This window comes from Microcebus murinus, chromosome 15, assembly GCF_040939455.1.
Source record: "Microcebus murinus isolate Inina chromosome 15, M.murinus_Inina_mat1.0, whole genome shotgun sequence".
Classification (NCBI taxonomy): domain Eukaryota; kingdom Metazoa; phylum Chordata; class Mammalia; order Primates; family Cheirogaleidae; genus Microcebus; species Microcebus murinus.
Genome location: NC_134118.1, coordinates 23,442,352 through 23,455,573, shown reverse-complemented (window position 1 = coordinate 23,455,573; position 13,222 = coordinate 23,442,352). Strand labels below are relative to the sequence as shown.

Sequence of the window (13,222 nt, the reverse complement as noted above, 5' to 3'; positions counted from 1 at the left end):
TTTCTTAAAAGTTTAGTAGAATTCACCAGTACACTCATCTGGGCCTGATGCCTTTTATTTTGGAAGATTCTTACATATTGATTCAATTTATTTAGTAGATATAAGTCTATGCAGATTGTCTATTTCTTCTTGTGAAAGTTTTGGCAGGCTGTGTCATTCAAGGAATTGGTCTGTTTCATCTAGGTTATCCAGTTTGTGAGCATAGAGTTTTTCATAGCATTCCTTTATCATCTTTTGAATGTCCATGGGGTCTGTAGTGTTGTCCCTTCTTTGATTTATAATAATAGTGTTTTGTATCATCTCTTTTTTTCCTGGTTAGCCTAGCTAAAGCCTTATCAATATTTTTGATCTTTTAAAAGAACTAGCATTTGGTTTTGTTGATTTTCTCTATTAATTTCTTATTTTCAATTCCACTGATTTCTGCTCTAATTTTATTATTTCTTTTCTTCTGCTTACTTGGGATTTAATTTACTCTTCTTTTTCTAGTTTCCTAAGGTGGAAGCTTAGATTATTGATTTTTGATACTAAGTATCATAAGGAATAGTTGGTGAATTTTCCTTCTTTTAATCATGCAGTACACATTTTATTCTTGTGAGGATATTCTTTCATTCACCAGATATTTACTGAGTACCTACCATGTGGCAGGTACTGTAGTCCTGATTTTCATAGAGTTTATATTTCTGTGAACAAAATACTGAATATCTTCCCATTTAAAACAAAACAAAAATAATCTAATTAATAAATTATGTGAAGCAAAATGCACATATAAACTGACAATTCTGAATGAGTTGTCTTTTCTTCCTTTACACTTTTTCTCAGAGTATAACCGTCTGGAGGATTTATAGTTTTATGAGAAGTAAGCTTTATTTGGGCTTTCTATCCTGCTTGGGCCCAAAGTTTAGTTGACATTCCTGTCCCACTCCTGTCGCTGCTTCTCTCTCAGCTCTGAGGTTAGAAACCCTGGCAACTGGCCTCTGAAGAGATCTTCAGGATTTGTGGTGGCATCAGAGCATAAATGACAATTTTACCTCATAGAACTCTATTTTTTTTTTTTTTTTTGTGAATCAGAGTGTCACTCTGTTGTCCAGGCTAGAATGCTGTGGCATCACCCTAGCTCACAGCAACCTCAAACTCCTGGGCTCAAGGGATCCTTCTGCCTCAGCCACTGGAGTAGCTGGGACTACAGGCATGTGCCACCATGCTCGGCTAATTTTTTCTATATGTTTTTAATTGGCCAATTAATTTATTTCTATTTTTAGTAGAGACGGGGTCTCGCTCTTGCTCAGGCTTGCTCAGGCTCTTGCTCAGAAAAATTTTGTCTCATTTTAATGGAAGCAAATTCATTAATATCTTTTAAAATACTTGGGGGAAAATTAACCATTCAGAACTATACATAAAAACATGTATATAGGAGCACACTTTTTTTTTCTTTTTCCTTCTGCTCCTATGTGACTTCATGCGGACCTGAAAACAAAGATGTAGTTAGTTCAAACTGTTTTACATAGTGCGTGAAACAACTTACAGTCTAACATGGAACTTTGGCCATGTGATACATTCAATTAAGTAAAACAAATCATTTAGAGAGGTTTTCCTTTTATATTTTTAGACTAATTATTCCAGGAACTGCCTCAGTGCTTACTTTAGCTTGGTGTCAGATATTTGTATTCAGATGAACAAAGTCAAAGAGGAAGTCATGAAGTTTAAAAAGGATTCCTTCCTATCAAATATACTTAAAATATATTTTTGGAATAATAATAATTTCAAGTCTATTGTGAACAGAATTACCAGAAATTTGGGACAGATGTGACAAGAATCTTCTTTGAGGAAATGGATCATAATTAGAGGACTATGCTTTCATAGATTTAAAACTGGAAGTAGCTTCTCTGTTATTTTCTACTCCCGCATGTTTTTAAAATTATTTGTATCCCATTTAAGAAATTCACAGTACTTCTGAAAATGAAAGTGAAAATGCCACAAATGTGCTTGAGCTCCAAATCAATCTTAACACATGAAGAGAATTTTGGCCACTTTTTCTTTGGAGTCAAATGTAAAATTAAGCGTGTGCCAGATTACATATCATGGATTTGCAAAAGATATTTTGAAACCCCACTTGGCAAAAATTATATTCTTTTACGGACCAGAGTTGCTTTGTAAAGTGAGTCTGTTTAGAAATTGGAGTTTGAGAAATGTGACGTGTGGTTTCCATGAGAAAACATGAAAACATTTGCTGTTGGAGCTTTTTGTAAATTAGTCAAATTGAGTGCAGGGGAAGGGGCAATTCCTTAAGTGGAGAGCTAGCGAAGACAGCACCACGTGAAAAGCAGTCTGCTAAGTGGTGGGGAGAGAGTGCTTTAAAAAGTGCCCCTGTGTGAGTAAACAGGGCAGTGTGCCAGGTACTGTGTAATAATGTTTTACAGAGTTGGGATGCACCCTAAGAATGCTAGGCTGGACCTGGGCGGGGTGTCTTGGTTGAAGTGTCAACCAAGCAGGGGATGACTCAGTCCTACATGAACCAAGGCTGATGCGGAGTAGTGAAGGAGAGGAACTGTGTTTCAGGCAACGCAAAGTGCAAATGTGAAAGGCTGCAGCTGAGGGGGAGAACACAGTGGCTTCTGAATACTGTCAGGCTTCTAAAAGAGGCGCGGTAGAGGGTGGAGACAGTTATCAACGGAAATAGTGAAATGGAGTAAACATCTTCTCTCTGAGCAGCTTACAGCCCTGTGGGAGCAAATGAGCAACAGAAGGGAAAAGAGCAACTGCTATTCTTTTGAAATACCCAGGGAGAGGAGCCGGCAGACTATGATGAGCAGGCAAGTAAGAGAGGTATTGGTTCTCTAGAAAAGTGAAGAGGGATATTCAACAAGTAGGGTGTATAATTATGTCCATGTCGGGGAGAAAGGGCAGCATCAGGCAGCCTCCACGCCTGGGTACTTGGAAAGAGGGCTTAGGAAGTATTTTAATGAAAAGGGGTTTTGAGCTGTTTTGCCAAATGATTATCTCTTAAAACCTAACATTATTAATCTTTCCCCTCAAAATGTTTGTCTTTTCATAGCATTGAACAGAGAGCTGAGATCCTGTTGTGTCTATCACCCGTTGAAGTTGCCAATCTTAAGGAAGGAATCAATTTCTTTCGAAATAAGAGCACCGGCAAAGACTACATCATATACAAGAATAAGTGCCACCTGAGGGCATGTAAGAATATGTGCAAGCATCAAGGAGGCCTGTTCATAAAAGATATTGAGGATTTAGATGGAAGGTACCAAGAGTCCTTTGCTTTCTCACTGGTGACCCTTCTTGCAATTAGATTTGGCAGGAAATGTGTACATCTAGAAATTTTAAATGAACCAATCAGCAAATAACTTCCCCTAGTAAGTTTTGCAGCTTTCGCTTTTGCTCATTTAGGACATCTCTCTGATCTCAAAATTGTATGTTTTACTACATTTTCCGCTCTCTCATAAGAATTCTAATTTAAAACTTATTTTTAGCTTGATAAATAGTAAAACCTCTAGGTTGCCTGTGTGTGTGTGTGTGTGTGTGTGTGTGTGTGTGTGTGTGTGTGTGTGTGTGTGTTTGGGTGTGCATGGGGAAGGCCACATTTACCTGGTTTTGTATTCAAAGACCCCAGTCTCCTATAAGTTTCCTTCTCCCTCCCTCAGAAGTGGGAGGCACTTGTCCAAACCCTGCAGCAAAGCAGAAAGAATTTTCCTTAGTTATGTTTACAACACAAAAATGTCAGAGCCCTAACTGCCCCCACCTTGAACAGTGTCTCTTCTGATCGTTTCTTAGAAGAAGTAATGCTGTTACCCCCGCCGTGTGTAAATTACCTTTCCCCAGTGCAGTGGCAATACCAGGACAGGATTAAACCATTTTTAGTCCTGTTTTCAATAACTGCCAAGGAGATGGTGGTACTGCCTGGCAGAGCCAGAAAGGGTTCTAGGGTGTCTGCTGTCAGCTTGATTCTCAACACCAGTAATGGTGTGAGTGGTTAACCCCATCTTTCAAATTTTTCTTTAGCCTAACTTAATCTATGTGGTTTTAGTCATTTGGTGTTAGGCTTTTTTCTTCCTCTGTGTTGTCAATCTTATTTCTTAGGTCATTTGTGGGTAGTTTAGTGCTAGTGTACTGAGAGGGAGCTGGGTGTTTATCCAAGAGTTCCCTGCTATAACTGTATAGAAGACAGTCACCTGAGCCTAGAATGTTCTCATACCACCTGCACACAGATTTGCTTCACTGCATATATAGTTTCAGGGCCCAGCCTCAGATATTATTAGAGTTTGAAATGCTAACCACTGTTGCACCTGTAGCTTGCTCAGCTTTTCAGAGAGGGCTGCCAGATTTGCAAATAAAATACAGGATGCCCAGTTAAATTTGAATTTCAGGTAAACAATGAGTATATTTTTACTATAAATGGGACATCTTTTCTTAGCTGGCAACTCTACCCTAAGAGAACATCTAGATAATTTGCTGGCAGCTGTTTTGATTGTCTTCCATCTGCTCAGTGGGTTCAAGGCAGGGACGCCTCAGACATAGTTCTGTCACTGGGTGTTAAGGTTTTTGTCTAGGATATTAAGGTTTTTTTCTTCTAACTTTTGCAGTTTTGAGTCTCTGGTTTTCTTTGCTTTGTTTCTTTCCTTAGTGAGACGTTTCACACAGTGTGCACTTAGCCAGGCATTTAAGGAGGTGTCAAAGCTTAGTGGTTAAGAGCATCATTTATTTTCATAAACTGCCAGGCTTAGAAACCTGGCTCAACCACTTACTAGCTCAGTAATAATCCTGGACAAGTTTCTTAGCCTTTCTGGGCCTCCATCTTCTCATTTGTAAAATGAAGATGAAAGTATTACCTACTTTGTCAGGTTGCCGAGAGGATTATGTGATGTCAAACCCCAAAAAAGCACATAAAAGAATGCCATGTGGTGAGCACCCAAAAGATGTGGGTTACAGTTGGCATTATTATTTCTGTGCCACGAGCTTCTTGTGTGGCTATGTGCAGGGAATATTTACAGGAAGTCAGACTGTTTTTGTATCTAGTCTGCTCAGCTAGATATAATGATTGCTTTACCATCAACTGGCCTTTCTCTGTTTCATCCAAAGCCTTGTGGGTACTTGATCCTAGTTCCACCCTACTCTGTATGTAGACAAGCTAACTCTATTCTCTTAGCTCTCCTGCACATGAGGAACCAAGTTCTTACAGTTTTATTGATGCAGCTCACCAAGCATTTGTATGTTGACACTGTATTCCTTTGGTAACTTATACACTATACTCTCACATACACTTCTTGGAATTTGGTTTCTTCTACTTGGGTGTCTTTGTAGCTATTCATGCGAAGAAACTGTCTTTTCCAGTTTCCAGGTCCCAGTCAAGAACAAGAACCTATCAGTTCTATTCTACCTGCCAGTCAGTCATTTTTCTTTTTGACACATAACCAAGATCAGCAAATATAAGTGGTGGTTCTCATTCTTAACAATTTTTCTAACAATTCTAACACTTTTTCACAACCTGTTTGTACAGTGGTTGTCGCCCTCCTGTCTGCCTGCCACCTGTAATGTAAGCACATGGTTCTGCTAGTTTCCCCCTCCATGGCCCAGCATACTGAATAGCTGCAGCTGGAATGTTCTGTCTTAATTAGTAAAAGATTGGCTACTCATTGATGAGAAAGGAGGTGTCATAAAATAATCCTTCATAAATTGAAGTTTGGATATGCTTTTTGCCTTATCACTAGAAAAGAACATAAGAAATTCTGGATATAATAAAGCTCAGAAAAATCAGCATGACTCACTTCTAAGTTGATGTTTTTAGTTTTAAAAAATTTTATGTTTCTAGGCCGGGCGCTGTGGCTCACGCCTGTAATCCTAGCTCTTGGGAGGCCGATGCGGGCGGATTGCTCAAGGTCAGGAGTTCAAAACCAGCCTGAGCAAGAGCGAGACCCCGTCTCTACTATAAACAGAAAGAAATTAATTGGCCAACTGATATATATATAAAAAATTAGCCGGGCATAGTGGCACATGCCTGTAGTCCCAGCTACTCGGGAGGCTGAGGCAGAAGGATCACTCGAGCCCAGGAGTTTGAGGTTGCTGTGAGCTAGGCTGATGCCACGGCACTCACTCTAGCCTGGACAACAAAGTGAGACTCTGTCTCAAAAAAAAAAAAAAAAAAAAAAAAAAATTTTATGTTTCTGGTTTGAGACATTTCTTTGTAAAAAAAAAATTCTTTAACTCTTAAAAAAACCAAACAACAAAAACTTCACCAGAAATACTACTAAAATAAAGGGAATACATGGAACTGTGGAAGCTCTGGTAAGAAATGTGGGGGAAAGAGCATTCCATTTGTTCAGTCTGGAAGTTCTGGTAAGAAATGTGGGGGAAAGAGCAATCCATTTGTTCAGTCTGGTTCTCATTCTGAAACAGGGTTGCTGGAGTGCAATGAAAGTACAGGACACTCAGTTAAATTTAAATTACAGGCAAACAACACATTTTCAGAATAAGTATGTCTCAAATATTGTGTGAAATATATTTAACAATCATTTGTTGTTTATCTGAAATTCAAATTTAACCAGGCTCCCTGTAGTTTATCTTGCAATTCTGGTCTGAAATCTTAAACTATAAGGGAATCTTTGACATACCAAAATTGTAGTTGACACTCTTCTAGGGGTAAAGGGTTGTAGAGTTATTGTAAATCACAGACAATGTATTTGCTTTGACATTCTTCCCTTGTGTTGGCTCTAATGGGATCTCATCTAGTGTAGCTTTCATAAGAGAGCCATTTCTCAAGATCACTTTATTCTGTGTCTCTACTGATCTCTAACGTGTCATTTTGTGACATGGATTCTATCTTCACTTTTTAAAATCACTTATTGATGATTAGTCCTTGGATATTCGAGTATTAGCTATTAATAGTTTTTCTTTTGTGTATTTTGTGTTCAACCAACGAATTTCATCATAATTTAATTTTATCATAAAATAATGCATCTAAGCCTATTCAGGATTTTTATTTTCACCATTTCATAAACCTAAATATAATTTTTCATCTAGGTCTGTTAAATGCACAAAGCACAACTGGAAATTAGATGTGAGCACCATGAAGTATATCAATCCTCCAGAAAGCTTCTGTCAAGATGAACTGGGTAAATACCATCAACATTGATTAATGTATTCTGTTATTATTGTTATTGGGGTTCTTCTTTTCAACTTATTTCCAATCTCACTTGAAGCTTTGGATATATTCTGGTTTTAAACTATTAGATCTCTTTTTAAATGTGAGGATGTTTCAAAATGTTCATGGAAAAATGGAATTAAAAGATAAAAATTAAAAATATAAGCTTTCTTTCTCAATGTAAGCTTCATCACAGTTGAGATGCTTTTTAAAGCAATGATACCAGCTGTTGAGTCCATCCCTAAAGAACTGATGGTCCTGGGAATTTTATCCATCTCAATGTAGTGTTGTGGTTTTTTTACATTATTAACTGAAGATAAATGGATGCCCCTTAGTGTTTAAGATTAGGAGACAAAAAGAAGTCAGAAGAAGCCAAATCAGGACTGTAAAGTAGATGACTAATGATTTCCCATAGAAACTCTTGCCAAATTGTCATTGTGTCATGAGAGGAAAGAGCAGAAGCATTGTTGTGGAGAAGGACTCTCTGGTGAAGCTTTCCTGGGCATTTTTCTGTTAAAGCTTTGGCTAACTTTCTCAAAACACTCTCATAATGGGCAAATGTTATCATTCTTTGGTCCTCTAGAAAGTCAACAAGCAAAATGCCTTGAGCACCCTAGAAAACTGTTGCCATGACCTTTGCTCTTGACCAGTCCACTTTTGCTTTGACTGGACCACTTCCTCCTCTTGGTAGCCACTACTTTGCTTGTGCTTTGTCTTTAGGATCTTACTAGTAAAGCCACGTTTTAATTCCTGTTACAGTTCTTAAAAGAAATGCTTCAGGATCTTGGTGCCACTTGTTTAAAATTCCCATTGAAAGCTCTGCTCTTGTCTGTAGCTGATCTGAGCACAATGACTTTGTCACCTATGAAGTGGAAAGTTTGCTAAACTTTTATTTTTTGGTCAGAATGGTATAAGCTGAACCAATCGAGATGTCTGTGGTGTTTGCTATTGTTGTGCTGTTAATCTTTTAGGGCATGAATCAGATGAATATTTTCCCCTGCAAATTGATATAGATGGTCTGCTGCTGCAGGCTTCATCTTCAACATTGTCTTGTCATTTAAAATGAGTTATCTATTTGTAAATTGCTGGTTTCTTTGGGGGCATTGTCCCATAAACTTTTTATAAAGCATCAATGATTTTACCATTCTTCTACCCAAGCTTACCATAAATTTGATATTTGTTCTTGCTTCAATTTTAAAAGAATTCTTTTGCTCTGATAGAGGTTCCTTTCAAACTGATATCTTATCCTTCTTAGTGCCTAAAACTATATCCTCTTCAGACATGTTATAACAAGTTAATACAAGTTTATTTTATTTATTTTATACATTTTTCTTTTCTTTTTTTCCCCTTTTATTTGCCATAAGTACTTCTGGTTGAAGTATGAGTTTGTTTTAATGCAAAAAAAAAAAAAGAAGAAACTCTTGTGTAGTTTTTTCATAATATGCATTTTCTACAAACCTTTTGAAGACCATAATTAACAGTAAAACCTAAACAGAGGAATTCTACAAAATATCCCTTTGTTTTTTTTTTAAGGAGAAAAATCATGTTTATTTCAACATATGCATAACTGTCATTTGGTAAATGTTAGCAACACTTTATAATAACTCTTAGTAAATAAGTAATAAAAGGGTACATCCTTTATGGGATACAGAGTTTGTGTGTATGTGTGTATATGTGAACTTTAAAGTATTTTTACTAGTATTCTTTAAAATTCATTTTAAATACGGAATACATGCACATGTAAAATATTCCAAAGGTACAAAATGAAGTACAGTGGCAAGTAAGTCTTCTCTCCATCTCTGATGCCCAGTCACAAAGTTCCCACCCTGGGAGCAGCCACTGTTGTTAATTACTTTCTTGTGGGTCTTTCTGGAGACATTCTTTGCACTTATAAACCTGTACATACTTACAATCTCCTCTCCTTTAGTAGCAGACTGTATATACTGTCCTATTTGCTTTTTGCTTTTTTCTGAATGGCTCTTGAATTTAGAAAGTAAAAGAAAGATAATATTGGACTAGCCAGTGAACGTTGGTCCAGAAGTTACTAGTGAGACTTGTATGCCCCTTTCCCTTCCATCCTTTAACATGCAGAGAGGTTCCTGTTTTGTGCCAGGACACACAAGAGAAAAAGAAAGAAAATTAGGCCATGGAGTTTTGGTTTGTGAGGAGTTAGGGATGGGCGTTGTCTGGCCTTAGACTGGGCTGAACCACCCAAGCTCAGAAAAGTGCAGTTGGAAAAATAATGGAACTATTTTTAAAGGAGAAATTTGGAGAATTCATGGGAAGTAGGAGATAGCCAAAAGTTCATCTCTGGCAAAAAAGAACCATGTCAGAGTCCTGGTGACCACATGTGGCATGAAATTGAGGAGGCCATTTCCTCCATCTCCCCCTGGAACCCAGCAATGATCCGACACTCCTCAAATCTGTAGGCAGAGAATGTGAAACTTCCAAGCCAGAGTAGGAAAGGAAGGAGAGAGCAGACACCAGGCAGTGACAGACTGGATGGTGGGCATGTGCGTGGCACTCTTTTGGGGAACTCCCAAAAATATCTTGAGGACACTTAAAAATGTGCTAATTACTTGTCATTAAAACAGTTGGGGCTCTTGCCATCATAATTTGGGCATAAAAATAGACTGAAACTTTATTTTATATTCCCAATCTGGGGAGGCCTGGGGAAATTGGGTTATATGTAAAAATGGAAAATACTAAATATACAACACATGTGATACCTTGCAACAGGATGGCGAAATGGAAGTTTAGGTTGCAGAACAACAGATACCTATTCCAAATTGAAGTCCTAGACCAGGATTTACAAAGCAAGAGGCTGAGAACTAGTAGATCATTCTTAAGCTCCTCACCTTTGTCAGGAGCATAAAAGAGTAGAGAAGATCAAAATATAACAACTTCGGAGGATTTCTTTGCAAAGCTATACTGAAGTCCACGTTCACTAAAAAGGGCAAGTTCTGAGGGATGCCTGTCCCTTACCTTAAGCCACCCCTTTAGGTGGACTACCTGGAGAGTCTGAAAGGTGTTCTCCAAGGTAGAAGGACACAGTGGGTTTATATTTGACTCTCCTCTCAGAAATCTCAGGGTTGAAAGTTTGGCCAGGTAGCTATGACAGACAAGCTGAAGGAGAGGTGGTTGGTTGTGTTAGGATCTCCCTGCCCTAGCACTCCTAATGTTTCTTGGGGCTAAGAACAGGCGAGTGTTTCCTAGAATGTGATGTGGGCTGTGAGTGAGAGAGCGTGATCCTGGAGTCATCCTCAGTGCTTTCCCAAAAGGGCTGCAAAAAAAAGTTGGGTCGAGGTCAATCAGCCCGCCTCAGCCTCCCAGAGTGCTAGGATTACAGGCATGAGCCACCACAGCTGGCCATTTATCATTTTTTTAAACATTCAAAATCCTCTCTCTTCTAGCTATTTGAATATATACAATAAGTTATTATAAATTATAGTCACCCTGCTGTGGAGAACACTGAAACTTACTCCTACTGTGTAGCTGTAATTTTGTGTCAAAATATCCCTTCATGCATTCATTCATTTTCTTGGCAAATATTTATTGAAATCTTACCATGTGCAAACACGCAGGGTATTAAGAGATATAAAGATGGATAAGATAGAGTCTGTATAAATGAGATGACTTTGACATGAAGTGGTGGCTAACACAAATGTGTAAATAACAAGGGATGTTATGATAAGTTTCTTAAGAGAGATACAGTGTACTGTAGAATAGTGGCTCTGATATTTTATCTGTGAAGATACACAAAATAGCCTATGTTCATGTGCACGAGCCTCTCAACTATTGATGAAATGTCGCAATTTTGGTGGAGAAGCAAAGCACTTCATAGATGGCTCTTTCTGGCATGGCTAAGAAGCTAGAGTTTCTGTTCTATTCTCAGTATCGCTGGCTCCGCCTCTGCTCTGCTCTCTTTTACTCTAGAAAGCCTATAGCAATATGAATAAAAAGCCTTTGTCATAGGGACCAGGACGTAAACTTGTCTCTGTTCTAACTTAGTAAAATATAGTTATTAGTGTAGCAAGTTACTCGTGACAATCCTTAAAAGGGACAGCCACTTGACAGTATGATAGACACACTGTGTGTCAGAATGACTGGTATAGGAATTTAAAAAATAGATTTAATCCATTGAGGGAATCACAGAAAACCTCATGCCACAGATGGCATTTGTATTGGGTTTTGAAATACGGGCAGAGTTTCAAGAGGCAGAGAAGAGAAAGAAGGGCATTCCTGCGAGAGGGAACAGCTTGGGCAATGTGCTATGTGGCCAAATGCGTAGTTTAGTTGGCTGGAGTGCAGGGCATGCAGATTGAAGTAGCAAGACACAAGACTGCACATGTATGTTGCAAAGAGCGTCTTGAATGCTAGTCTAGGAATTAAGACCAAATCCAGCATTTTATTAAGTGTGTGCCAGATACAGTGTTAAATATTTTGTATGAATTATTTCATTTTACCCTCACACTGACCCTACAATGTGGTGATGGAAAGTCAGCAATGAAGTCATTTTCTTATCACATTTATCGACCCACATGCCTCTGTGACTGGGCAGTCTCCCTGGCCTCCTGTTACAATGGACAAACTGACCTTGCTCCTAGGGCTAGCCCTGCCCCCCCGCACACTGGATCCCATTGCCTCACACCTGCTCAAGGACTTCATTCCTGCAATTGCCCCTCTCCCTCCCGCATCATTCATTTTGTCGTTGTTTACTAGCGTGCACGTGTGAACACACACACCACACCCACAGCCCCTCCACGCCCACGCTCTAGTGTTCATATAAGCCCTTACTAGACCTCCCGCTCCTCTTAAGGTGTGCTCCCATTTCTCTAACACTTTACACAGCCAAACCCTTTGAAACAGGTGTCTACACTCACCGTCTGCTCCTTCACTTCCTATTCTCTCTCACTTGAGCTTCTGTTGCCACCACTCCATGAGAGTTGCTCCTGCTGGGTCACCAGTGCTCTCCAAGAGGCTAAATCAGCAGTCACTTTTCCATTGTCATCTTACTCAAACTCCCAGCAGCGTACAGCACAGCGGCCCTTCTTGGTATACCTTCTTTTCTTGGCATCTGGGAAACCAGACTCTCTGCATTCGTTTCTGTTTGCTCCTGTCACAAACTAGCATGGTGAAAAACAATATAAATTTATTCTCTTACAGTTCTGTAGGTCAGAAATCCAACACAGGCTCAAATTACAGTGTTGGCAAGGCTGCATTGTTCCTTTTTGAAGGCTCAGGGGAGAAGAAGTTTCCTGTTCCTCTCCAGCTTACAGAGACTCCCTTTTTCCATTCTCAGAGCCGGCAGCATTGCATTTCTCTGATCATTCTTCTGTCATCACATCTCCCTCCTTTTGTCCCTCTTCTGCCTCTTTCTGCTACTGTTAAGGCCCTAATGATTACATTGGGCTGCCCAGATAATCCAGGATAACTTGCCTATTTTACAGCCAGCCACCTGATTAGCAACCTTAATCTCACTGCCACTTTGGTCCCCATTGCCATGCAACCTGGCTTGTTCACAGTTCCCAGGGGTAGGACATAGACATCTCTGGGCGCCACTATTCTATCTACCATACTCTCCTGATTTGTATTCCTACCACACACTGCCACTTCTTCCCAGTCTCCTCTGCTGACTCATCCCCTGATAGACGAATGAATGTTGGAATGTCGTTGAACTCTACCCTGAATTCTCCTTATCTGAACTCTAAGTGATACTCTAAGGCTGTGGTCCCCAACCCTGCGGGCCACAGCCCATTACCAGTCAGTGGCCTGTTAGGAAATGGGCCATGCGTCATCACCTGATTGCCGCCCCACACCTGCCCCACCCGCAGCACCCCACCCCACGTCCCCAGTCTGTGGAAAAATTGTCTTCCATGAAACTGGTCCCTGGGGCCAGAAAGGTTGGGGACTGCTGCTGTAAGTGATCACATCTAATCCCACAGCTCTAAACAGCATCTTTATTCAGAAGATATCTTCAAAAACTTTACCTCCAGCTTTGACTCCATCCCTAAGCTCCAGACTCTGATATCCAATTGCTTATTCAGCATTTTGATGTGAATTTCTAATGGG

General features: G+C 39.5%; 1 protein-coding gene across 5 annotated transcripts in view; it reads left to right on the top strand.

Annotated features, from left to right (window-relative positions):
• The window catches only part of LOC105858327 (cytidine monophosphate-N-acetylneuraminic acid hydroxylase), a 91,123-nt gene that overhangs the window by 28,039 nt on the left and 49,862 nt on the right, over nucleotides 1-13,222 (top strand). For 3 of the 5 annotated variants that reach the window (XM_076010500.1, XM_076010501.1, XM_012741384.2), the window contains 2 exons: nucleotides 3,053-3,256; nucleotides 7,030-7,121. In XM_076010500.1, coding sequence (XP_075866615.1) covers nucleotides 3,053-3,256; nucleotides 7,030-7,121 — 296 coding nt within the window. Of the gene's footprint in view, nucleotides 1-2,415; nucleotides 2,811-3,052; nucleotides 3,257-7,029; nucleotides 7,122-13,222 lie in introns of those variants that run through there. The other 2 variants (XM_012741381.3, XM_020280129.2) reach the window with 2 other exon arrangements.